Source organism: Chelonus insularis, unplaced genomic scaffold (assembly GCF_013357705.1).
Source record: "Chelonus insularis isolate UGA/USDA-ARS -01 unplaced genomic scaffold, ASM1335770v1 contig_135_pilon, whole genome shotgun sequence".
NCBI lineage: Eukaryota > Metazoa > Arthropoda > Insecta > Hymenoptera > Braconidae > Chelonus > Chelonus insularis.
The window spans coordinates 655318-683071 of NW_023276376.1; the positions used below are offsets into that span (position 1 = coordinate 655318).

At 28.8% G+C, this 27754-nt stretch overlaps 6 protein-coding genes across 8 annotated transcripts; 3 read left to right on the top strand and 3 right to left on the bottom strand.

Moving 5' to 3' along the window:
- The first annotated feature begins 506 nt into the window (after window positions 1–506).
- LOC118074456 (probable cation-transporting ATPase 13A3) lies at window positions 507–7155 on the top strand. The gene is made up of 15 exons (XM_035095668.1): window positions 507–997; window positions 1644–1732; window positions 2038–2108; window positions 2301–2468; window positions 2577–2647; window positions 2736–3005; window positions 3191–3395; window positions 3478–3676; window positions 3766–3877; window positions 3955–4144; window positions 4223–4423; window positions 4508–4693; window positions 4763–5657; window positions 5743–5824; window positions 5912–7155. The coding sequence occupies exons 2-15, from the start codon at window positions 1717–1719 to the stop codon at window positions 6900–6902; spliced, it is 3657 nt and encodes a 1218-aa protein (XP_034951559.1). The 5' UTR covers window positions 507–997; window positions 1644–1716; the 3' UTR covers window positions 6903–7155.
- Window positions 7156–7391: 236 nt separating this feature from the next.
- LOC118074367 (major royal jelly protein 3-like) lies at window positions 7392–9033 on the bottom strand. The gene is made up of 4 exons (XM_035095519.1): window positions 8722–9033; window positions 8458–8645; window positions 7753–8379; window positions 7392–7675 (listed from the first exon to the last, which is right to left on the bottom strand). The coding sequence occupies exons 1-4, from the start codon at window positions 8909–8911 to the stop codon at window positions 7472–7474; spliced, it is 1209 nt and encodes a 402-aa protein (XP_034951410.1). The 5' UTR covers window positions 8912–9033; the 3' UTR covers window positions 7392–7471.
- A 480-nt stretch (window positions 9034–9513) lies between these two features.
- Window positions 9514–12094, top strand: LOC118074539 (CTD small phosphatase-like protein 2). The gene is made up of 3 exons (XM_035095834.1): window positions 9514–9652; window positions 10304–10526; window positions 10592–12094. Exons 2-3 carry the CDS (start codon window positions 10323–10325, stop codon window positions 12011–12013), a joined length of 1626 nt encoding a protein of 541 aa, XP_034951725.1. The 5' UTR covers window positions 9514–9652; window positions 10304–10322; the 3' UTR covers window positions 12014–12094.
- Window positions 12095–13127: 1033 nt separating this feature from the next.
- Window positions 13128–15425, bottom strand: LOC118074510 (metaxin-2-like). The gene is made up of 5 exons (XM_035095762.1): window positions 15372–15425; window positions 14978–15091; window positions 14308–14884; window positions 13750–13887; window positions 13128–13366 (listed from the first exon to the last, which is right to left on the bottom strand). Exons 2-5 carry the CDS (start codon window positions 15021–15023, stop codon window positions 13186–13188), a joined length of 942 nt encoding a protein of 313 aa, XP_034951653.1. The 5' UTR covers window positions 15024–15091; window positions 15372–15425; the 3' UTR covers window positions 13128–13185.
- A 35-nt stretch (window positions 15426–15460) lies between these two features.
- On the top strand, window positions 15461–16471 carry RpL23 (ribosomal protein L23). Its single transcript, XM_035095763.1, has 4 exons — window positions 15461–15601; window positions 15823–15906; window positions 16013–16141; window positions 16220–16471. Exons 1-4 carry the CDS (start codon window positions 15589–15591, stop codon window positions 16414–16416), a joined length of 423 nt encoding a protein of 140 aa, XP_034951654.1. The 5' UTR covers window positions 15461–15588; the 3' UTR covers window positions 16417–16471.
- A 590-nt stretch (window positions 16472–17061) lies between these two features.
- LOC118074603 (cyclin-T) lies at window positions 17062–26511 on the bottom strand. Of its 3 annotated transcripts, XM_035095958.1 has the most exons (7): window positions 26278–26511; window positions 25532–25745; window positions 25329–25452; window positions 25067–25112; window positions 24301–24391; window positions 21368–24205; window positions 17062–18314 (listed from the first exon to the last, which is right to left on the bottom strand). In XM_035095958.1, exons 1-7 carry the CDS (start codon window positions 26421–26423, stop codon window positions 18243–18245), a joined length of 3531 nt encoding a protein of 1176 aa, XP_034951849.1. In that variant the 5' UTR covers window positions 26424–26511; the 3' UTR covers window positions 17062–18242. The 3 variants fall into 3 exon arrangements, with proteins under 3 accessions (XP_034951849.1, XP_034951848.1, XP_034951850.1); XM_035095957.1 differs by lacking the exon at window positions 17062–18314 and having other exon boundaries at window positions 20073–24205; XM_035095959.1 differs by lacking the exons at window positions 17062–18314; window positions 25067–25112; window positions 25329–25452; window positions 25532–25745; window positions 26278–26511 and adding an exon at window positions 24636–25041 and having other exon boundaries at window positions 20073–24205.
- Between the last annotated feature and the right edge of the window lie 1243 nt (window positions 26512–27754).

The window sequence follows — 27754 nt, forward strand, 5'->3', positions numbered from 1 at the left end:
TCAGGGATAGATAATAAAATAATAATCAAAGAAAATGAACATCTGACATTGTTCTTAGGTCGTTCACACTTTAAATAATTATACTTTCTTTCATATAATAAGGAAAATTCTCATATATCGATAAGAAAATGCATACATTTATAACCTTCAATCAATATTATCTCTAAAGACATGAGTAAACAATAATTACGAATACTTATTTAAATAAAAACAAAAAAAAAACAATTGATAAATAAATGAAAAAAGGTGTTATTCTATAATTTGTAAAGTTATTTTCAATTTCAAAAGCTTATCATCGATATGTTTTTTTATTTTTCTTGAAAGAATTGCAGACATAATTGGAATTTTATCTCAGGGTGATATATAATAGTCATTTAAATTTGAAGTTTGTACTTTGGCACGTGCCATTTCATTGGTCGCGTGTTGCTGAAAGGCGCGATGATAACCGAATAGAACTGAATTCAAATTCTACTTAATTGACGTATTATCGATATTTTATCATAAAAAATAAGTAAATTAAATATAAGCTAAATTAGCATAGGAATTATTAGCAAATGACGAAGTAGACGAGATCAAATAAAATCGCAGGTAAATGTGTGGGGGACAATTGATTGGTTATACACAAGTGGAGGTGGAAGAAATTTCAGTGAGGAAGCACGAATGAATCGTCAGTAGATCTGTCAGTTTCGCGCGGGCTTTTCTGGAGGTTGGAACTTGACAGTCACACTTATTTCGACAACTATTTTATTTTACAACGATTATTCAATTCAATATATTACATTTTATATATAAAACATTAATATAACTAGAGTTTAAAATTATATCCAACAAGATTTGTTATTTATTGCTGGACCAGTTAATTGAATGAGGAGAAAACGAAAACGAGGATTTAAATAGTGGAAGTAGAATGTATAAATTTTTAAAAATAATCAATAACAATTTTAAATTGTAGCAAATTGGATCATAAGGATTTGAATATTTATTTTTCTTAACTAAGGTAAGTTTTTAATTTATGGTAATTATTATTTATTTTTAAATACATACTCTTTTAGTTGCAAAAAAAATATTTTTCTATATTTTATTATTATTGCAAAATCACTCAAGGCTCTTTAAATTATTATCATGATTTCTAAGTTGAAAAAACTCAATCATTAAAAACTACTTGTTAATTATACCTGATAAAAAATAATAAACTCTTCTAGTTATATTTTTTATTACTTATTTTAAAATAAAAACTATAAAAAACTATTCAACTAGTTTGAATATCTTACTTCTTTTTTACAACTAAACATTCGTAAAATATTATTTGCTTCATGCCGATTATCGGCACATTGACCAATAAAATTCTTGATTGCAAAATCGAATCGGTTATGAATACTAACAAATATACGTTTGCTCATACTAACATGCATAAGCGAAAGCTGAATTGACATATACTTAATATAAAAATAAATAAATATTATCCATCAATGTCTTGATCATATTAATAATGTGTTGTAATTTTTATTTAATTACTATCATTATTTGTATTTAATTATGATTTAATTTACCTTCTTATTTCTCAAGCGTTAACTATAAATTAATAATGACATTTTGCTGTTAATTTATTTATTTATTCAGTCATTGACATTTTTTATTTGCAGATATTCTATTTTGACTCGGTAAATATATTTTAAAATTAAAAATTTTTTTTTACCGTGGAAAGACACCAACGTTATGACCAATTTCAATGGTGAGTACATGATAACAATTTTATTGAAACACCTTTTTTTTTTTTTAATTAAGAAAGTCTCTTTTAAAATTGTTTGACCATGATATCAATTATCATTTTCTTGGCATGCCTGATAATCACTTGCGTTTATTTACATTCTTATTTCTCATATTATAGTGAAAGACACTCTTGCTTAGTTGAAATCAGTTTTATCCAGAGATATTGAGATATTGAATGTCATAAATAAAATTTGTGTCAAGGTTTTTGATTGGTTAAAGGATATACTTGATTGAAAAATGATTTTTTATCAGAAACTTCTATTTCAGGGGTGAAAAACGACAAGCAATCAGATGCGGAGTGGCAAAAAATTGATACGGATCATGATACAGAAGAATTAGTAAGTTAATCTTATTCAAAGTAATAATTATTGCGTTTAACTCGTTATTTAAATTATTCTAAAATATGATTTATCATAAATAAAAATTCAATTCACTTTATATAAATTACGTCTATATTTGAAGCTTTACTTGAAGTTTACTTTCAATTTTAACAAAGGTGTCAAAATATTTTTATCTCTAATTTATTACAGCACGTTTATGGATACGGAAGAAGTTACTTTAACACGAGTTTAACATATTTATCATATATCTTAACTGTTGGATGGATTCGCTTATTTTTTCATTGGTATCCACATTTTCTTTTGTACGCAACTCACCGAAGATGTCCATTGAATCGAGCGACGAAACTGCTGATAATTGTAAGAAATAATAATAAATGTCATTTCACCTGTTAAAACAAACTGTATTTACTTAAATATATTATACTTTTGTTCATCTAATTAACGAATTTCAACTTGACCTTGTAGGATGATTATCAGGGAAAATACAAGTCATACTTTGTGAAGGATATCAAAGTGATTGGAACAAAAAATCTAAAGTGAAGTATTTTTATTCTGAATATTAATTTCTAATCAAGATAAATTTTCCACTGTCGTTAATTGGCTTAAACAACTTAAATGTTTCAGATCTCACACATATAACAAGACTTTATTCAGCAATGTTAATGAAGAGACACGAACAAGTATTGAAGGAAAAAATTTAGATATAAACTTAGCAAATGGAACTAAAAAACAAGTGCCTGAATACCGAGCATTTTGGTTCAAGAAACAATGCTATGTTTGGGATGATACACGAGAAGAATTTTCACGTTTGATTGGATTGGACAAATATGTAGCATGTACAGAGCTTCATTTAGGACATAGTGCAGGTCTTTCCAAGGAAGAGCAATTATTAAGGTAAATTTACATCATCAATTGAATGAATTGATCTACTAATTAGTCTAAATAAATAAATCATGATTTATTTTTTCGTTAAATATATTTCTATGAATCTATTATCATAATGTTTTTTATTATCATTAATTATATTTATTTCTGAATTTTATATTATGCTTATCAGTTTTTTTTTGTGTCTACTCTAGGAGAATAGTATATGGAAATAATGAAATTGTTGTTCCTGTTCAAAGTATTTTTGTTCTATTCCTATTGGAGTTTTTCAACCCTTTTTATATTTTCCAAGTCTTTACAATATGTGTGTGGCTCGCAGATTCATATTATTATTACACAGGAGCAATCATTTTGATGTCAATTTTCAGTATTACAAGTTCAATCCTCCAGACCCGTCGAGTAAGTTTTTTGATATTAAAAAGATGTTCTTATATTAATAAAAATAAAAATGATATTTCAAAAAATGTGATTTATATTTTAGAATCAAAAAAATTTACATGGAACAGTAAAAACAATAGAAGTGGTACGTGTGAGAAGAGCTTCTGGTGAGTTCGAAAATATTTCCAGTACAGAGTTAGTACCTGGCGACATAATAGAGCTGCCCAAGTATCAAGGAATGGTAGTTTGTGATGCCGTTTTATTAACAGGATACTGTATCGTCAATGAATCCATGCTTACGGGTAAATTAGATTTCTACTCGTAGTCTTTTTGTTCAGTTGAATAATCAAATATTAGAAATGATGAATTTCACCACCTATTTATTATTCAGGAGAATCAGTTCCTGTTACAAAAACACCACTCACTTCAAGACCACTGCTCTATGATCCAAAAGAATGCTCACAACACACTCTCTATAGTGGAACAACGATCATTCAAACAAGGTAATAAGTAGTTACTTTTAAAAATGATCTATTAAATGAATTATTATCAAATTTTTTGACGAAAATATTTTTAATAGACATTATGAAAATAGTCCAGTATTAGCAAGAGTAATTCGAACAGGTCTTCAAACAAATCGTGGTGCCTTAGTAGCTGCTATTTTATACCCCCCACCAGCAGATTTTAAATTTGATCAAGATACATATAAATTTATTGGCATTTTAGCATGCATAGCTCTTTTAGGTTCTCTATATTCTGTTATTACTAAAGTAAGTTATAAAAGAAATAAAAACTTGGAAAAAAATTTTCAGCTTATGATTAAACTAACGAAAATTTATTTTCTTTAGACTACAAAAGGATTAGATATCAGTGATATCATTATAAGATCACTTGATATGTTTACAATTGTTATCTGTCCGGCTTTACCAGCCGCAATGACAGTTGGTAAACTTTACGCTCAAACACGTTTAAAGAATGCACAAATTTATTGCATCAACAGCCGAGTTATTAATGTGTCTGGAAGTATCAACTGCATTTGTTTTGACAAAGTAATTTATAAATAATGATTACTTAAAAATTATAGATAAATTAAATATATGAACTTTTAAAAATCTCTCATTATTTTTATACAGACTGGGACACTTACTGAAGATGGCTTAGATATGTGGGGAGCTGTACCATGCACAAATGGAGTATTTAAAGAACCTGAAAAAGATGTAAAAAAATTGAATAATCATTTGATATTTCAGGGAATGTTAGTCTGTCATAGCTTGACGCTCATTGAAAATGAATTATGCGGTGACCCTCTTGATGTTAAGGTCAGTAAAAAAATAATAAGTAATCATTGATGGGAAAAATATCATAATAAATGTGTAATTTTTTTATAGATGTTCGAAAGCACTGGATGGATTTTAGAAGAGCCAGAAGTAACAGATGCTAATAAGTACGACTTTATGCCACCAACAATAGTGAAGCCACCACGAGAAGGATCAATGTTAACTGAAAATATGAACGAGATACCTGAAATAGGTATTATTCAACAATATCAATTTTCTTCCTCATTACAACGGATGTCTGTAGTTGTACGTGTGCTCGGATCTGATCATTTTCAAGCTTATACCAAAGGTTCACCGGAAGTTATTTTAAGTCTCAGTAAGCCCGAAACAATACCACCAAATATTATGATGGTAATGCAGCAATATACTGAAAAAGGATACCGAGTTATTGCTATTGGACGAAATGTTATAACAAACAGTTATAGTAACGTCCAAAAAATGCATCGAGATCAAGTGGAGAAAGATCTTGAATTTTTAGGATTAGTTATTTTAGAAAATAGATTAAAAGAACCAACAATTCGAGTCATCGATGAGTTAAGAGAAGCTAATATTCATGTTTTAATGATTACTGGTGATAATATTCAAACTGCTGTTAGTGTAGCTAAAGAATGTAAAATACTTTCAAGAGAAGAAACTGTGATTGGAGTAACTGTTGTTCCAGGAGATAAAAAACATGAACAGAAAATTTATTTTAATATTCAAGGGATGCCTGTAAAATATTCCCCAGAAAAAGGAAAATTAATGACGTCTTTAAATATGATAGAAAAAGGAATGGAGACAATCAATTACCGGTTTGCTTTAACTGGCCAGACTTGGCAATTGTTGAGAGAATTTTACCCAGAATTAATTCCGAAGATTTGCGTTCGTGGAGCAGTTTTTGCCAGAATGACGAGTGAACAAAAGCAGCAGTTAGTTGTAGAGTTAATGCAGTTAGGTTATTATGTCGGTAAGCAAAATTTATTTCTATAATTCCATCAATGAAGTATCAAGAAATTATTTATAGTTTCATTTATAAAACAAAATGTTTTTAGCTATGTGTGGAGATGGTGCAAATGACTGTGGTGCACTCAGAGCAGCTCATGTTGGAATTTCACTTTCAGAAGCTGAATCTAGGTAACAAAAACTTTCCTCTAAAAAAATTCTAATTCTACATAACTATGCATAAATTCAGTAACCATGAAAAATATTATAATTTTTTAGTGTTGCGAGTCCATTCACTTCTCGAATACCAGACATTACATGCGTACCCAAGGTGATCCGTCAAGGGCGAGCAGCTCTTGTAACATCATTCGGAATTTTTAAGTTCATGGTGACTAATTCATTGACAGAATTTACATCAGCAGTTATTCTTTATTCAATAAACACCAACTTGGCGGATTTACAATTTCTTTTCATAGATATTTTTCTTGTGATTAATTTTGCATTTTTCTTTGGCAAAACACAAGCTTACGAAGGAAAATTGGCACGACAACCACCAATATCAAGTTTACTAAGCTTTACATCACTTTTTTCTTTCATTCTGCAAATGATAAATGTAGCGGTCTTTCAAACAATTGCATTTTATGGAGTTGAAAAGTTTTCTTGGTTCCAACCGTTTGTTGAACGAGGTCCAATGTATTGGAGCTGTCATCAAAATTATTCAGTCTTTACTCTCTCTTTGTTTCAGTACATTGCAATGGCTATAGTTTTTTCGCGAGGTAAACCTTACAGACAAGCGGTTTATACAAATAGTTTATTTATTACTTCGATATTGTTATTAACGGGAGTATGCATTTACATAACAATTTATCCGGCCAGTTGGATTATACATATTCTACAATTGGAAGTGCCACCGGATTATGAATGGCCAAGTATTATTTTAGTTCTTGCTTTAATTAATTTCTTTGTATCATTATTTGTAGAAATGGTTATTATTGAGTATTTAATTGAGAAGGTGATTAAACCAAGATTATATCAGCCTGAAAAATCAAAGAAAAATTATCTTGTTGTCCAGGAAGGATTAAAAAATGAACCAGAATGGCCAAAAGTAAACAATGAATTACCAATTCTTCCGATTACCCCGAGTATTGAAAATATTCTGAAAACTAGTGACACAATTAATAATTGTGAAGAAAATAAAAAAGAAGTATCTGTAGGAGTAGAAAATTTGGGATATGTTGATGATGAGTTCAATGAAACAACGAAATTTTAAATATTTTTACTATTTTTTTTTACTTATTGAATAGATACCGTTATCATTATTTGCAAAAAAACTTTTATATGTATAGTAATTGTGTCAATTTTTAATAGTTTATTATTGACTATCATTAAAAGTAAACGAAATGCTCGTAAATAAAAATGTGTGTGACACTGCGAAATTACGAATGATTATCAGTATTCAAACAAAAGACACATATATGATTAAAAAAAAAGTATAAATAAAACAATTATTTTCTATCAATTTATAATTGATACCTGTAAATTGTGTTTTAATGATATAAATACCAATATGAATGCTAACAAGCCATATGTATATGTAATTGGTAAAATTACTGCAAAATTAACCAAAGTTTTTAATATTATTTAATGAATGTGTTAAATATATTTAAAAATTATTAATTTCAAAATTCAGTATAACTTTTTTATCATACCTGAGTTTAATTTAGTTAAATCAACTTTTAATAAAACATGAGAACAGTCATTTATACAATTTACTTATTCATTTATTTATTTTTTATAAATCGATCTAATGCTACAATATTTCACAATAAATCATTATATTTACATGCACTTAGTATCATAAGTTGCTACATAGTTGCTAACTTGAAGGATACGGTAATTAACGTCATTTGGATCTAGTGTTCCAAGATCAAATTTTGGATATCGATTTGAAAGTACAAGTAAATTTCCAAATCCTGATTGTGGAGGAGATATTTTTAAGCCGCTGACCCATTGAAGAGTTTCCGGGTCTTGATCTAAAGTGACCTAAAAAAAATGATAAGCATGTTTTTAAGATAAAATACTTCAATATCATAAAAAAATGATTAAAAAACAAAATGTACCCTATTCTCTTCGGTATAACTTTCCCAAACATTAAAACATTTCAAACTCATTTCTGATACACTGGAATAGTAAAGAGCATCGTTACCATCAATTACTTGTGCTACAGATTGACTTGAAAGGGGACTCCCCACTTTTTGTATGTTTGGTTTAGTACCAGAGGTACAATAATTAATTAACTCTCCCGTGTTGGCATAATACATTGAGTATGATGAAAGGGCGTTAAAGAATAAATTTTGTTCAGTTATTTCATTATCATATTCAACTGATATTGAAAGTCCTACAAGACCGATCGCTCCCTGGGCACTATCATTTCCAATTTTGAAAGTTTCTGCTTCTGGTTCTGGTTCGAATTCTGGACCCGTAAGACGACAGAACTTTTTCCCGTCATAGATGATAAGAGCATTTCCAAATGCATCAGCTAAATATGCTGCTGAAGATGAGCACTCTTCGTCTAATGGTTGAACGACAATATTCACTAATTTTCCCTCAACTACTTCTTTAGGTATTTGAATTTCTTTCAAGACTGTAGATGAATTCAAATCGAAAATTGTAATTTTTGGAGGACATACTTGTTGCCCATCTACAACGCCTGAATCCAAAGCCCACAAATGACCACATTTTGTTATCTATTTATTAAGAAAAATTATATCTTTAATTTATTTAATGAATTTATTAATCAAATGCAAAAATTAAATATCATTTACGGAAATTCGGTGAACATTTGTCAATCCAGAACAACCTTGTGTTGAAGACCAATCTGGAAATGGTCTTAAAAGTGGTCCATTCTCTCCCTGTTTCTCAGTTATAGTGGTCAAAGAGGCTGGAACTCCAGATTTGCGTAATAGTGTTACAAATGTTGTTCTACTTTGAACTTGACCATTGCCTGCTTTCACTGTATTCATATTCAATTATGTAATTGACGTTCTTACAATTAATTTTTGAAGAAGAATAACTATTTAAAAAATTACTAAATATATCGACATCAACAGGAAGTGCTGCATCTTTAATGTAATTTCCAGACTCTAAAGCAGCTTGTTGATCTTCTTCTGAATCCCAATCAAATTCTATGGACTTCCATTCGTATATCGGTGATAATTTAATCGCATTTAAAAAATTTATGTATGATAGAATGAGACCAAATAATAAGAAAGACTTCATAGTTATTGTAAAAATGTAGCACAGACTGAACAATTTTTACTATAGTAAAATGTTCTAAAATGCTAAGGGTTATATTATCGAATTCATAAGGAAATTACATTACTTATATAATTACCAGACATTATTATTATATAAAAATTTTGTTACTAAGTGTAATCTATTGATAACCATTTAACATACTGCATTGTTAACTCGAAACAACATTTATCTTATCATTATTTATGTACAATAATTTAGATTGTATCGTAAAACATTATCCAAGTATAATATTAACAATTATGTTATTCGTTTATGTTTTTTTAATGAGAATTATAATACTGGATATTACATATTCATCGATAACAATTAAGCAAATCAAGTACGAAAGAAAAATAGTTTGAAGATAGAATTCAAATTCTTACCGCCAATTTGTTAGAAACATGGCCGCTGTTAATGACGGAGTCAAATGAAATTTTATAGCAGACTATAAAATTGTCGTTGATTTATGATTCATTATATTCTAACAATATTTTCTTACATCGTTATAATTATTGATTCAAAAGGGTATGCTATTGTTGATTGTCATAGCGTTTGCTTTGAGTAATAATTTTTTTCAGCGTCTTAACGGCCATATTTGTTTAGTTTACGGAGGGGATGAAAAGTGTAAGCGTTCATCTCGTATTCATGTCAACAAATTGATAATAATCGTGGGTAGTAACAATTGAATTGTTAGAAATATATTCTGAAAGAAAAGACGAAATGGTGAGTGCTAATTTAATCGTACTATCTTGGCATATATTAACAGTGTAACCCATTAATTTACGCGGGAATTTTTCGTGTTTCCAATCGTCTATTTGCGTCTCTTTTTTTGTTCTTTCGCCATTTGCCTCTCACTCGGTCGTATTGTCGTGACGCTACTTTTAAACTTGTGATTTTGGAGTTGATCGATTATTGTCAAAAAATTATCTTCATTAAAAAAAAAATAAATAAACAAATTTTTAAAATATATCTAATAAGTTACAATTTTCAACTAGTAGACATTGTGTAATATGAAAATTTTGTGTGAATTTTTTTGTACTTTTTTTAATTACAAATGTGCATTTTTTAGTCGGTAAAAACATATCGATCCAACTGGTTACAGAGAACACTCTGGAATGGGTTGACCACCCCCGCAAATCGATAAGGCAAAAGACGAAGATGACGTAAGAGAGGCAAATCCTTTTTGAGAAACACGCCCTTACGTTGTCCTATATTAACCTATTTATAAAAATACTCCAATCTTGATGAGTTTATTACCTATCACCGAAGAGCACCAGAATTATGAAGATAAAGCAACCGGAAGATTATGAAAATTTATATTTATAAAAAAATATTAATTAAAAATTTTTTATTTACTAACAATTTTTTTTTTAGATTGATTAACAGTCTTGAGATGTGGTTAAGAAGTGAGCATGTGGGGAGACGGCTTCGTGGCCGTTTAAATTCTTCAGCAACAGCTGGAAAAGTATCAGGGCGAGTTCAAGGTGGAGTACGAAAAGTATCAACAATAAATAATGGTAGCCAAAGGGTTAATACTTCAACCAGATGTGGAAATCTAAAGCGTTGGCGTCGTAGATCTCCTAGTCTATTGAAAGAGGTAATAATCCACCTTCTCAATTTTATTTTATTGTAATATAATTATTAAAAGTTATCATCATTTAGGCCTGCAAAGAAAACGTCTTAAATTATAAAAAAACACCCGGAATAAGACGAGAAAGACTTCCAAGACGTAGGAAATGTATTAAGAGGTCAATGGTTACATCTACTCCAATACGACGATGTGTTTCGAATGGAGACAACAGTGTTAAACCTCCAAAAATTAATGAAACTAAAGAGAATTGGAATTTACCATCATATTCATCTAATGTCCAAGTTGATTCGTCTCCAAAAAAGGAGGAAGATCCAAATTCATTACCAAATATTCGACTTTTGAGTGATTTACTACCAGCAGCTATTGATGAATCACCAGATTTATCATGTTTATTGCGAGAAGAAACGAATGTAAGTGAAAATAACGCAGAAGACGTTTCGTCAGGGTCAGTTTTATCAGTCGTCGATATTCTTTCATTACATTATTCAGCAATTTGTTCAAATACTGAACATTCAAATGATTATTACGATACAATCATGCAAACTACGTCAAATTTAAATAATCGTACTAATTATCAAACGGATAAGTACTATCAAAATTCTAATCAAAAGTATTCTTATGATGATTATAATAAACAAAATGTTGAAGATTATGATTATTCTAACGTAAAATATAATTCTAATGTTTATTCAAATGTTGATACGAGAAATTCTGATAATAATGGTAATTTAGAAATTTCCAAATATGATCAGTACAATCAGGATGTTAAATATATGGATGTTGGTAATGAAGAAATTGTTGATAGTTGTGATATGGATAATATTGTAACTCAAGCGCAAGATGATTGGTTGCCATTTGATCCTTACGTTTTTATTAAACATTTACCACCATTAACACCGGCAATGCGTGCTCGATGTCCAGCACTTCCGTTAAAAACACGAAGTAGTCCAGAATTTTCACTTGTTCTTGATTTAGATGAAACTCTTGTTCATTGTAGTCTTCAAGAATTATCCGATGCGGCTTTTCGATTTCCTGTAGTATTTCAGGATGTAACGTATACGGTTTTTGTAAGAACTCGTCCATTTTTTCGTGAATTTTTGGAACACGTTTCTAACATGTATGAAGTTATATTATTTACTGCTAGCAAGAGAGTATACGCAAATAAATTGATGAATTTATTAGATCCTACAAGAAAATTAATCAAATATAGGCTGTTTCGTGAACATTGTGTTTGTGTAAATGGTAATTACATTAAAGATTTGTCAATTCTAGGACGTGATTTATCAAAAACCGTTATTATTGATAATAGTCCACAAGCATTCGGTTATCAATTAGAAAATGGAATACCAATTGAAAGCTGGTTTGATGATAGAGCTGATAACGAGCTAATGAAATTATTGCCATTTTTGGAAAATTTAGTACATTGGGGTGGTGATGTTAGACCACATATAAGAGAACAATTTCGATTATTTAGTTTTCTACCCCCTGATTAATGAGATTTATATTAAATATTTTGCTTTAATATTTTTTTAATTAAAAAAAAATTGACAAAAAAAATTTATAAGATTAAAAAATTGAATGATTCATTTATTATTATTATTATTATTATTATTATTATTATTATTATAGGTAAGTAATTATCAACAGTTTTTAAACATATCGACCGATTCAAATTTAAAATTTTCGGTATAAAATAAATTTTTAAATTGATATATAGATACTTATTTATTTGACATCAAATTTAATCTATACAAAAAATAATTAATATATCAAATGATTTTTTGAATCATTACTTATACTGCAAGAATTAGCGCAAAGATGACAAAAAATTAATGGTGTTGATTCGTGAACGAACAAAATATTTTATGCGTAATTTTTGAGATAAAATTAGCTTTAAAATGAATTTCTTTTTTTAATTGTCTTTTAAACAATATTAAATAATAGTATTATTTTAAAGTCATTATAAAACATGGTATAAGAGAAATGTAATTGTAAGAGTACATCTTTATTTTTAGATGAACAGTCGAAAAATATAAGATTTTTTAGTTGTTATTTTAATTATTTTACTTACAATTAATAAATATTTTTTTGAACTGTTTTCCTGTAGTTTCTAAGTATATGCCTTCTTACTATTACAGACCTTATGATGAATTCTTTTCTTTATGAAAATAGAGTTATACACATATTCCTATTGTAACTGTAACATTAGTTGATTAATTAGTTAAAAACTAAGAATTGATAGGAAAAGTTATATAAATAGTTCAAAAATAATTATTAGATCATAGTTTTCAAGTCAGTGCAATTTTAATCACGCCGATGAATTATAATTTTTAAAAAATTGTAATTATCGTTTCTTATAAATATATTGTAACATCAAAAATAGTATTATCGTTTTGTTACACTTTTGAATACGGCTGATAAAACAAATACATGAAAACAAAAATATTAAAAAAGTTTACAATTTACATTATTAAAAACATCACACAAAAAGTGAAATAATTGTAATAATAAATAAATAGTTGTAAAGGAAATTTTTTTCCTAATAAATAATAAATAAATAAATAGAAAAATAGATAAAAATGTTTGATTATTTAGTAGTTAGTATAATATGACATAAAATGTGTTAAAAAGTATAGAAAAGTATGAAGAGATCCAGATAAATATTTTACAACATAGGAAAGAAAAAAAAACTCGATTTTTTATGATTTGTCAAGCTATCCGTAGTGTCTAATGATGCTTCGAGATCATTATTTACATCATGATCCTTCAAACAGTCTTGATTGTTCTTTGTTGTAAATAATTTATCGTAATTGATGCTTCCAAATGTTCGGAGGGATGAAAAAAAGCTGAAACACGTCATTTCATATAATTATTCTATTTATATAACATAATTATATATTTACAATTCCTTTATTTACTCTTAATTTTATATAAGGCTCTATTCGTTTTTACTGTATAATGCTATATCTCTTTTTATTTAAATTATTCCATCAAGTACTACAAACAGTATCTTCCAAAATTGTTCGAGTTTTAAATTTATCAAGATTTCTTTGGAGTCTAATAAACTGATTGTTACATGATACTACACAACAATTTTCCACCTTCGTATTCTTCTTTTTTTGATGCTAAACAAAGGAATTTTGTTGTTGTGCAGTCGGTATAAATCACTTCGACAAATTTAAAACTCGAACAATTAAATTGCTCCTATCCTTCTGAACGTCCGAAATACCTCGTCTCGATGCGTTTACAGAGATCAACGAGGTCCGGAAAATTTTTTACTATCTCTCCTAATTTACAGCCAGGAATTGGTGTAGTTATTATCGTAAAGAGATGGCCAAATACCAGAGCATCAAGTTCAGTTGGTCCCCTAAAAAATAATTTTATGGCAATTATTAAAAGTTTGATTTTTGAGTTAAATAATCAATTCTAACGTAATAAAATGTTTTGAAATCGAAGGAGTCATCAGAAGTTGATGAAGAGTCATCAGAAAAACTCCAATTTCTATTAAATACAATTGAGGCATATTGTTGGAAATAATAATCAAAACAGTGACGAGAAGGAAACAAAATAGACTCAAAAGTTTTGTAAAGTTGAGTTAAGTTGTTAAATGATTGGATAATTGAAGCCAATTGTTGGATACATGGAGAAGGGCAGGGAAAAGTACGAAGTGCTTTGAAATGGCCAAAAAATAAGGAATCCAGTTCAGAAGGTCTATAAAAAGGGTGCGTTGTATGAAAAATATAAATAATTAAAAAATATAAATTGTTAGTATGTAAATAACTCTTACTTATCACCATAAAAGTATGGTTTGTTCTCCAATCTTTTGGATAGTGCAGTGCAACAGATTTTAACATCTTGATAAATTTCATCCAGAGTTTTATTATATAAACTAAGAACTTTTAGTTTTTTAATAACTTGTCTTTGTTTTTGCCAGTTTAAAATATGGTTTAACGGCCAAGGATAAACACTGCCATGTCTCCGTTTCGTTATTTCTAGAGTTGCTGGATCTACCCAACATATATATTGCTCGGCATTCGCGAGGCCATTATTGATTAAAGACATGTAAGCTCTCATATCATATTTTTCTTCTGACGATAATTCATTTGATAATGATGTACCTTTATTGTTTATAAAATTAACGATATTATCAAAATCTGAAATGAGAAATGCTCCACATTGTATAAATGGGACTCTTCCAGATGGAGACATGTATTCAGCATTTTTTCGTGGTATTATTTGATATTCTAAATTACACATATGAAGAAATGCTTGAACTGCCAAACAGTTGGCATTATCAGGAAGTAAGATTTGTTCTACTTCATGTGGTTGATATAATTTTATTAGCTGAGGCCATGGTTCTTGAGCTGAAAATTCAAAATAATATTGAATATAATTTATATGAGGTTATGTCGAAATTGATAGTGATGTTATTGGTATACTGTATTTTCTTTATTTACCTTCTAGCTCCAACTCATAAGCATCTTGTAAAATTGCATGTGGCATTGTAGAATAATTGTAAACGATTAATAATTACACGTCAATAGATATTCATCAATTAATAATTTCAGCACCTAATGAAGAAGTAACAATAATTGAATGTGTACTACATAGCGTTTATGTTCTACTAAATAGTTTTAGATATTTTCCGAAATTATTTAGTTTTGTGAGTATTAAATATTATAAATAATAAAAAAAAAAGTAATTAAAAATCAGTGTATTTTTTCAGTAGTTAAAATGGATTTGTACGTGAAAATGAGTAAATAAACATTAAACATTCTCTTCTAATTATTTAAACAACAAAGAATATTTCAAACATATATTTTTAATTATATTCATGGTTAAAAAACTTACGTCTGACACGAGCAGTATCAAATTTTTTTATTTATCTACAAAAGTCATTATTTATTACTTGAAAAATTATTTTATCTTTTTTTTAGTTAAAAATTTTCAAATAAGTTTTATTCAAAAAATCAATACCATAAGTCGATCAAACAGATTCAATATGGCGGCAAGTTGTGATCGCTTTATCAATTGTGAATAAATCGTAGGCCTTTCTAAACACGTAAACATGTCGAAGAGAGGTGAGTTGATGCTAAGGGAATAAAAATCCGTTAAAATCGAGTGTTTTTTGATAAAATATGGATAAAAATTATTTAAAATTAATTTTAGCAAATGTTTAATTATGTGTTTGTATAAAAAGTTTCGGCTATATATTAATATCAAGACAATATTTATCAGTGTGAAGAGCACGATCATCAGCTACTCATAAGTGCATTTGTAAATTTGTTTAATTGTTTTTTAGGACGAGGAGGTTCCGCAGGAGCGAAGTTTAGGATATCATTGGGTCTTCCAGTAGGTGCAGTAATTAACTGTGCAGATAATACTGGTGAGTTTAGTTGTTTTTGACACTCTTCGGATGACAGAATAACCTCCAAACAATTTTTATAACCTCAAACTTAATTTATGACGATATTATTTTTATATCTTTTTAGGAGCCAAAAATCTTTATGTTATCGCTGTCCAAGGTATCAAAGGACGTTTAAATCGTCTCCCAGCTGCTGGTTCAGGAGATATGATTGTTGCTACTGTTAAAAAGGGTAAACCTGAACTCCGTAAAAAAGGTATCATTCATTTCATTAAGTCCATAATCTTGTTTTATATTGTTATACACATATTCATAACAATTATTAAATTTTCAGTTATGCCAGCAGTTGTTATTCGACAACGAAAACCTTTCCGCAGGAAGGATGGAGTATTTATTTATTTCGAGGACAATGCAGGTGTTATTGTTAACAACAAAGGTGAAATGAAAGGATCAGCTATTACTGGACCAGTTGCAAAAGAATGTGCAGACTTATGGCCGAGGATTGCATCCAATGCCAGTAGTATTGCTTAATTATTCTGTATTTGTATAAAAATATTGTCCTCAATAAAAAAAACAAAATCACAAACTATGGGTAAATTATTTTTTATTATTCTTAATTTATTAAGTAATTAAAACATTTTAATTTATTTACATTTCCGTATATTGTTCGCAATTTCATTAAATTTCAAATGAAGTATCTAAATTTCAACGAGTTTCTATTAAACATTTCCTTCTCAATGATTTATTTCGTTTACTTATTACATTTTTTTATTTATTAATTGTTTAATAGAAAGTATTTATGACTAAAGAATGAATAAATTAAATAATTAAGACTAAATTATTAATATAAACAACTAAAAAATTCATTGAGAGAAAATGAATAAAAATTTGTTCATTTCTTGATTAAACATAGTTATTAAGAAAACGAATATTTTATTACTGTAAATGTTTTTGTTTCTTTCATCAGTTTATTTTCGATTAATAAATGCATGAAAAAAATTACGTTGAAAAAATTTTCTAATTATCTATTTGCAAACACACTTGTTGTTATTTAATAATTAAAGTTGCAAAAAAGACGTAAAAATATTGGATAAACAAATAGTATTTGCAAAGATTTGTGTCAGCCTTGCATTTTAAATATTTTTTTGCATTCAACAATATTTTTTCTTATATTTTTAACTCGTTATGATTATCTTTCCTTAGATTTTAATCAGAATTATCATTCATTTGGTTTATTTTGACATACAAAATAATTTTATTTACACTCTTACAATAATAGTAATGATGGTAATATTGATGATAATAAAATAATAATCGAAATAAAAAGAATAATAATAAGTCAACTATTATTATTACTGATTGCATTTATACTAATTGTGAGTGACGTATTATTATAAGTTTATCCTCATTAATTGATTAATCAATTACTTATTTAGTAATATTAATTATTACACAAGATGAAAAGGACTTCTTGAATATGGTTAATAAAAAATTGAAATAACGATCTTTTGTTCAGTTTTTTTTCAATAATTGTAAGATTATTATTTTCTTCATTATTTACAAAATCAAAAAAAAGTATAATAAAAAAACAGAGAAAATATTTACGATGATTATTAATCGATATTTCTTCTTTTCCTACTCCCGTCACTTACACTTATATTTGCTTTTCTTTACTTTAATGTTCGCTTTTGCATGTTCGATTATTTATTAGTATTAATAATAATATGAGAAACAAAATTGCCATAAGTATTCTTTAGTTTAAAAGTCAAAACCTTAGAGCAAAAGCCTCAAATTTTTTCACCTGAGTAATAGTAATTTTTTTTAATTTTATACTTATGATTTTTTTTAACATTTTTTATTTAATTTTTTACTACTCTAAATAACGTATTCAATGTATTTGTCATCATTCACGTTAATTCCCTCATTAACGTAATTTATAATAGTTTACAAAATTAATTATCTAACTAGAACAAAAAAAAATTTTTTTCTAAATTCATAGCCTGTTTACATGTCATTCTAGCTATTACTATTATAATTTTTTGCATTTCTCAATTTGAGAAATCTAATAAAAATAATAGTAATAATTATCACGAGTATAATTACAATGATAATTATAGAGTTAGAAATATTTTTAAAATTTTGAATTCATTTTTATTTGTGTTGTATTTCTTGGTAATATTTTTTTCTCTGCAGCCACTTCATCGTTCAGTCATGCATTCTCTCATAGTAACGTTTGCTTACTTATTGTTCAGAACACATTATAAAATATAATTGAATTTCGAAATTCCTAAACGCACAGTCATTTATTATTAACTTGTTCGATTAATGCAATTATTTATTTATTTTACGTCTTGATACTACGTTGGGTGCGATTGCTGAGATTGTGAGAATTTACTGGAACTCTTGTATTCTCGTGATGAATGTTTATCCTGCAACAGAAGAGAGAAATTCTTTGTTTGGATGGGATTTTTGATTTTTCGATGTAATGAACATGCCATGAATAAAAGTACAAATGATACTAAAATAAAAATAAGTAAAAATATAGATTGTTACAATACTATTTTCTAGAAAGAAAAAACTATTTCCATCAGATTTTATTATATTATTGATATTTCATGCAAAGATTAATTACTGAGACGAAAAAATTTCAATTCTAAAACACATATGAAAGTCACAACATGCATTGAAATATATTTATCAAATATGAAAAATAGTCCTTATCCCTTCACCAAGCGAACAAATGAAACGACATTGTGTGAATTAAATATTAAAAATGAGCAAATATTCTTAGTTACATATATTAATTACGCAAAATTAATTAATTAGATAAATGTCAATTGGTTAGTATACAATAAATGAAAAATAGTTGATGATGATGATTAAAAATAAAATTAATTAAAAAAAGACAAAATAAATACTAAGGTATTTCATTTAAATTTATATTTTTATTATTGTTTTTTCTTGAATACTTTTTATTCAATGATTAATTATATCCTTATAATAATAATAATTATTGTTATTAAATTAATTATTGTTAAAGTGTGCCACGTACATCGCCTGAACTTTAATATTTAAATTCTTTTTTTATTTATTAATCAATTATTCTCGAATTAAAAAATTCAAGCAAATACATAGAACATACAAATTGAATGCAATAGTTACGTCCAACGCAGCGATACGTACTTTTAAATAAATGTTAATAAAAATGTTTATATAGACTTATTTTTAAAATTGTCGATCGTTCATGCTTTCTCGCTCGTCCTCTCTCTTGCCCTCTCACACACTTAAATTAATAGAAATTATTATCAATAATTGCGACTTTTGTCTTTCTTTTTTTTGTAAATATTTACTATCAACATAAAATAGTTGAGTACAAAAATTATTGTTTTTTTTTTCGTTTTTTATTTATTTATAATCAGTAATATATTTAAAAAATTATCTCTCTTAAATTATTAACCTTAGCAATTATTTTGTCTTTCTATTTAAAATATTTATTAAATGTCGTTAACTTTAAATTACATCAATGACATTTACATAAAATTTTTTTATGATTTTCGTTTTTTTTATCCATTTGCTATTGTCTTAACGATGTAATTCATTTTTACAAAAGTACTTGAGCCGTTTATCAAAAATGACAAATAATAATAATTACTAACTTTTTACTATAGACACGTAAATAGAAGTCAATATAGACGAATGAAATGATCATGCACAACAATCGGCAAGAAGTAGTGATTTCAATTAAAAAATTAACAATAATTAATATACGTTTCAAAACTATTCAATGATTCATTATTTCCTATCACTTTATCAATAATTAACATCGTGAAATGTATGTATTTAATGGCAAATATGAATATTAATAACAAAAAAAAATTAACTATAAATTTCTATTATAGTCTATTCCGTGTAAACGCAGTATGAAATATTATTTAATATTTACAAAAAATAAAATATCTCATTCTTACTGCATATTTTTAAATATTTCAACCTAACTTCAATTTTAATTCCAAATGAATTAGTGAACATTTAAAGTGTATATTTTCGTTTTTTAAGTTGATTATTATTTGTTAAATTACATTAAATTATACATAATTGAATTTTTTATTTAAACAATGAAGCAAGTCTAACAATAAAATTTCTCAATATAAACATTAATATATACAAAAACACATTTTTATGTGCAGTTTTCTCATAATATTTATAGCAATTCATTATTTAATTATTTGTTGTCTTCAATAAAAAGCAATTGAATTTTATTATAAAATTAATTTATATCAGTCCTACCTACATTTTTTCTATCATTGCATTTTTTCCATCCTTTGCCAGCAAAGGTAACGTTCCATGCAAAAATCATTCTACTCAAATTTCCTATGCACTATTTCATCATTACATTCGGTATTTAAAATATACTTTATAAATAAAAAGAAGCTATGTAAAAAAATATTTTAACTAAATTTCACTATCTTTTTTGTTGAATGGATTTTTCAATGTGTTTCATTTGTTCGTTATTTTTTTTTCTTTTTTATAAATATTACCTCCATTACTATTGTCGTTCGTAATAAAAAGGAAAGCGAAGGTTATAATTTAATTAAATTTATTGAATGTAATGGAGTAAATATGACGATTCATAATTTAAAAAAGAAAAGTGATTGCAAACAGAGCAATTGCACATTAGAACATACCAAATGAAAAAATAGAGACAAAAAGAAAACAGAAAAAATTTTTAAAAATGAAATAATTAGAATATCAACTAAAGATCTAACTAATTATACAATGCCATGCTTTCTACTTAAATATATAAATATTTTTTATCATAATAATCATGATTTTTTTCAATCTACCATTCACAAATTCATTATTTTAAGTAAATATGGGCGACAAAAAGGAATAAAAATAGGAAAAGGGTGGAAAAAATGATGAAAAATATTTCTGATTGTATGAATTACTCTGGTGGTGGTGGTGGAGGTGGTTCAGAAATGGGTGGTGGTTCATTAGGAAGCGGTGGGAGTGTTTGTGAGTTTTGCGAATGATTAAAAGTTTGACTTTGCATAGGATTGAATGTAGTTGTCGATGAAGAATTAGCTGAAGAGATAGCAAGATTTGGTGGTGGAATAGAAGTGTCAATGGCACCATCAGCCGTAAGAATAACATTGGATTGTGGATACATAGTAAATTGTTGATACTGTTGATAATATAAATTAGGATCGCAATAATAACCCGTAGTATTGAATAGTTGAGGGGGTGGATAATTAGCAAAAAAAAATGATGGATCCTGCTGCTGAGTATTATTGTGATTATTTTGATTAATCTGTCGATTAAAATCAGGAATTCTCATGTTTCTATTGTAAATATCATGCTCATTACTCTGTTTATTATTATTAACATAATAATTATCACGTAAGTTTGTATTAAAAAGACTAGAAGGCGGGATTCGGGGATTAAATTGTCTAGGAAGAGGTCCTCTGCCGCCTCCACGTACCTTGTTGTTACTGCTTGAATTATAATGACGTCCATTTTGCCTCTCATTCGGTCTCGCATGTTGTTGATGTTGTTGCATTTGCTGCAATAGCTGCTGACTTAATTGGTTTGGGGTTTGATTAACACTTGATAATTGCAACTTTTTAGCTGGAGGTGCTGATACACTAGTGTCTAAACTCGTATCTCGTTCACGTTTACGATTATCTGTATTGTAATCTTGCGAAAGAGCCGCATTAGTACGGATCTTAATCTTCAGTGGAGCTTGAGCATCACGAAGAACTGGAGTGACTGATGATTCAGATCCTTTGAGTCTTTCTTTAGGGATTTTTATTTTCAACCCTGTATTTTGAGGACTTTTTTTATCTTGAGAAATACTTGAGTCCGACGAGAGATTTAATTTATCCTTTGGAATAGTGATTTTAATTGGTGCAGTAGCATTATCATCAAATTTTTCACGTTCTTTATTACTTTCTTTTTCCTTCTCCTTATCTTTACTGCGGTCCTTATCCTTTTCTTTATCACGATGCTTTTCTCGATCCTTATCCTTATGCTTGTGTTTGTGCTTCTCTTTGCTCTTATCCTTATCCTTATGCTTATGTTTATCCTTTTTCTTTTTCTTTTCACTTTTATGATGCTCAACTTTTAACTTAATATCTGATTGTGAATTAACAACTATTGGCACTTCAGGAACAGTCTGGACAGGAGCAGAAAGTGCACTAATGTCAACGGTTGAGAGAACGAAAGATTCGTCAATATGTGGCTCGGCATTTACACTGTTTGTCATCACTTGAGCACGAGGTTCTGATGGTTGAGTTAAATTCTGACTCGGTACAGAATAATTATCAGTACATTGAGAAAAATTACCAGAATCATCAGATAAGTTTTGAAGCAATGAAGGCATTGGTGCTAAAGGCTCTGCAAGTAATGCACTTATACTCTGTGCTGATTTCATAGGACTTAGATATTCAACTTTCATATTTATTGATGAATTATCTAATTTTTCACTATCACTTTTTTGTGAATTCAAGTTTATAGCATCTAATCCATTGGTTAAAATACTTTTCGAACTACTTAATTCTGAGTCAAACGACTCTAATGGATCGAATTTTAAGTCTATTGGTGGTTCTGAAAAATCAGATAATGATTTCATACTTAAACAATCTAGCTCATCAAGTTTTACTTTTGCTGGTGGTTCTGGATCACCTAAATGCGGCATATGATTACGTTTACTATTTATTGGCGTATGTTGAGCTAAATTTGATGATAATTGCAATTGAGATAAACTCGGTGAACTGAATGGTGGTGAACAAATCATATTTAAACCTTGTGGTATTTCAGACGAACGCTCAGGTTTGATTGATTTCGTTGAAATCGGTGGAGTTTTTTGTCTTCCTACTTTACTACGATTTGATGGCGTTGATTCACTACTATTCGGCATTTTTACTGGACTAAAAATTGATTTATGTCTAACTGGAGGTACTTGAGTCACTGTTTCTTCGGGCTTTACACGTTTATCCACTTTTTCATCAACATTACCAACATTGGAATTCATATTTATATTTGAAGTTCCATTTTTTGTGTCCTTCAAAATCTGTGTGACATTGTGGGGATGCTGTTGACTAACTGTTCCTGGAAACACTGGCTGTAGTTTCATCATACCCTTTGGTGGAAATGTATTCCGGTTAGAATTACTTGACGACACTGGTATTTCGAGATTGTACTTATTTGGTGCTGGATGATGTGATTGTTTAAGCATACTGGCAATATACTCTTCTTTTTGAATTTCAGCGCGAGGTTTGGGAAGTGGCAATGGCTTTTCTATAAGCTTTCTTACTTCTTCACTACGTTGTTCTAATGAATCTGGTGGCTTTTTGGGTTTATCATTACGCACTTGTTCGCCATACTTGGGATAATTTTTCCGTTCATCTTTTCGATGATCAATAAGTTTATGTCGCGAATCATAAAATCGTTTATCATGTTGCACAAGCCTATGAACGTTGTGATTATTATTAACTTTTTCGGCAGGATTCTGATGAGGTTGACTACTTTCGGGTAAAACTGGGAGCATTTCATTTGAAGAATTTTCACTAATAACGTTCCCATCCTTCGAATGGCTTCCTGGATGATTGTGTGAATAAGGAACAGCAGTAGGAGCTTGTCCTGATTTATAATCTCTAGGAACTCGTTGTCGAGATGCATCGCGAGCTGGATCTCGCGCTTGTGAACTGGTGGAATGCCTTTGTGATGACGGCTGAAGTTTCATATCTGGTCTATGATGATGATTGTGATGAATATTAGTCTTTTGGCTTGGTAATGGTAAGTTTTTATTTGATGCTGATGACGTAGGAACTACTGTAGAAGGTGCTGATGAGGACGGTTGCTTGTGGTGATGAGAAGAATGATGCTTTATATCTTGTGAATGAGGCTGCGAAGATGAAGATCCACTTGCTAAAGCTATTTTCTCTCTTTCCAAACGTTCTCGTTCTTTTTTCTCCCGATATTCTCGGTAATCAACTGGTGGACGAGTTGGTGGTAAATTAGAAGATTTCTTTTTATCTTCTTCAGTAGGAAATGGTCGAGCTGACTGGAAAGTTGGACCACTATCTGCTGCAGGTGATTGTACCTTTCTTGGTTCTGCATCGAATGGAGAATTGGGCAAACTTGGATGATGCATATTGGGACTTTGTTTTTCAGAAATACTCATTATCTTCTTCTTCAACCGTGATGGGCACTTATCGAAGATATGGAGAAATTCTGCAGTCAATTGTTGAAGCAACTCAGCTGTTACTGTATGATCAACATACCAGAACCAACTTTTACCTTCATTGCTTTGAGGAATCTGTAACGAAAAAAGACATTTTAGTATCCATGTACTATTTTTTTATTTTCTCAATAAATAAATAAATAAATAAATAAATTCATTCATGTACTTACTTCCCAATTGGACCATTTGCAAGCTAAGTGGATGCAGAAACACGCGACAACTGTTGGCTTGTATTGGAGACACATGGTGGTTAAATGTAAGCTGAGGAATAAAAAAAAAATTATATTTAATTATTGAACTTGTAATCATGAATAAGTACATGAAAAAATTTATAGTAGAGGAAAATTACAAGTTTGAGTAACTACACAACATGATTGAAGTCAAATGATGGGTTATAAAATTTGGTTTGGAAAAAAATAAATGAATAAATAGATGATTAAATAATAATGTGATGTGTTCTAATTAAGTCACTTCGTTTTTGAAGCTAAAAATTATTTAAATTTACCTTTCGCGTCAAATCCTCATTGTGAAATAATTCTTTATATTTTTAATTCAGGTTTAACATGATTTTATTTCATTCATTTTTTTTGTTTATTGCATTGATCTTTTTCGCTCCAGTAATTAACTCTTATTTATCTTTATTATCAGACTATCAATGCGACTTTAACAATACAACATTCTATTTTGATTGAATTTAGTGGTTTTATTTAACGCAGATAATTATCTCCCAAAGAATGACAAATTTAAGATAACGCTCTACGATAAAAATCGAAAATATCAAAGAAGAGAAAGAATGTTGCATCGATGATTATAATTACGACGCTTATTGGAGTTTTGAAATAAATTAATGACATCCAATCATGCGTCATTACTAATCAATCGGTTAAAGTCTGCTAAGAGTTCAAGAGTAAGAAATATTTGTGTATTTTTATCCACCTGTTTGATGCCATGAAGTACGACGTCTGTGCTAAATCCTTGCTCGCTGAAATTAAAAATGATTATATTATTCATTTGGCACTGATTATTAATCGATTAACTATTATAAAAATGGTTATATCAAAATAACTTTCATAAAAGTATGTACAATAGATTTAAAAACAATTAAGTTTTCAAGTATTTCATTTCATAATTATTACATGATTTAACAATAATTTTTTTCTTAAATATTTAATTAATTGAAAAAAAAAATAATAATTACCTTTAACCAAATGACAACATCGTACAACATGAGTATGAGGATGATCAATGGCTACGTCAAATCCCAACGTTTGAAGTAAGACATTCTCATTAAACACTAAGTCCTGTGCTTGTTCGAGATATGCCTGTGGAAATTCATTGACCATTAGAATTGGGCAATGATCTTGAAATTTATGATTAAACAAATCTTTTCAAGATATTTACCTCAGATTTAACGTCGGGAGGATTTGTGTCGCCACGATGTAGACACATATGAGCTACTTTAATTACATGTTCGAGCTTTCTCGGCTGTTCCTCAACTTTAGCTGCTAAAAAAAGGGCTGCTGCAGCAATTGAATTCCTATGAAATTGTGACAGCGAGTGGAACACGTAAAATCGGTGCATATAAACTATAGCTGTGTTTATACATAATTGCGTACTGCATATAATAACTTGAGTTAAGGAAAATTTTTGAAAAATAATGAAATAAAGTAGAAAATTTGTATATATTAATAGTTGGTACACCTGTCAAAGCCATCGCAAACAATACGGAATGCTCATGACCTGATTACTCATGAAAAAGTGATAAAAAAGGTATTATAAGATACAAAAATAATCAAAAACTATTGAATTATGAATTCTATAAACAAAATACATTATTATAAATAATTTTCTCACCAAAAAAAACTCGTAAACATTGAAAACTACAATATGGGCATGCGGATGCTACGCGTGACCTCAGTTATGTGTCGCAATACTGTTTACTCATCATTTAGAACACAATTTTATCACTTTTTCAAACTGTTAACTGTCAAAAAATAAGGTTAACACACTAAAAAATAATTTTGTTAATAAATATTCAGAAAAATACAATGAAAATAATGGTTTTAGAATTAAGAAAACACAGACAAGGGGAATGAAGGGTAAAGTGAGGTGATGAAGCTTGAAAATTTGTAAGTTAAAAAGGATACACGACAAGTCGTTGGCCCATGTCCTGGATGAAATTGGCAGCTTGTTGCCTGTAACTTAATTCCTTATCTGCATCTATTCCACATTTTCGACTTGGAGTATTCGCTAATTGTTCTTTTGTGAAGTACCATTTTTCGTCAGTCGCCATTTATATATACACAAATACTTTTTCACTAGCACATACACTCGGCCACTAACTAAACACTTTCTGAGCTCCTTCACACAACTTACTCGTAGCAAGGTCCGTCGGGAATAGACAGCTCCATCTCCGCCGAACTATATGTGGCAAGAAGCGGGGATAAGTTACCGCCTATCGTTAAGGGGCGGCCTTAGTGTTTAATTCTGTTAGAATTTGAATTTAAATTTCGTTCAAAGTTGTACAGAATAGTTACAATGTATTTGTTACAAATATCGTAGAAAATTAAACAAAAATTATTAATTTCTTATTAAAAAAATCAAAACACTCTTTCAAGAGGGGATGAATGAGAGAGGGGGGAACGGATGTTGTTCCCACTCGTGCGGTGCTACTGGGGGATGCAGGTAGTATCATTAAACTCAAATTTTGCTCCATTGCAGATACTTGAGGTGTAAACGACCATAAATAACTATAAATATTAAGAATACCCAAAATCTTGGAATCTTTGCACAAATTTCTATTGTTAGTAGAAAGGATCTTAAGGTAATAAGCCAAGTGCTTTATGAATTTAGGGAAAAACCCGGCGTCAAACGAAATTTACTTACAGACAGGCTTATCCAGTTTATGTGTTTCTACACATATTTGGTGGCGATAAATCTTGTTAAGCCAACAAATAATATTACGAAAATAACTTCGCTATTTAAGTGTTAAAATAAGATCATATTAATAAGAAAATAAATATTTGCCATTTAAATATATAAATAGATAGAAAAAATATATATAAAAAACAATAATGATTTGAAAAATAATGAATATCGTTTAATTTCAACAATTTAATTGGATAATTACTATTGACAACTTACAACGTATGTTTTGAAGTTCGTTCATCTAATTTTCATGACATTTTTTAATAAATTACAGTAAAAATATGGATTTTCTACCATAAAATATTGCAGTCGCGACTCTAAGTCTAGACAAAGTGAAATAAGTATTAAATAGACAAAATTTTAGACTGACATTTTACAAACGTCGTCAACTGACGTACCATCATAAGTACAATAAACATTTAAACCTCAAATAATAAAATCTTAAATGAGTCAAGTACCTGAATTTTAGAAGCTTGACAAGGGGAAGGTCAATGACGCCGAGGTAGTTGACCAAACTCAATTCTATTTCTGAGGCCAATATTACAATAGGATTATTGGGGTAATTTTTCCACAAGGTACATTCATTTCAGCACGCACGACAAGCAATGCACCATCTGTTACTCTAGAAAACCTGACGGAAACAATGAAGGGTTTTGACACCTGAGCGCATTTATTGAACATCTTCAGCGATCTTTA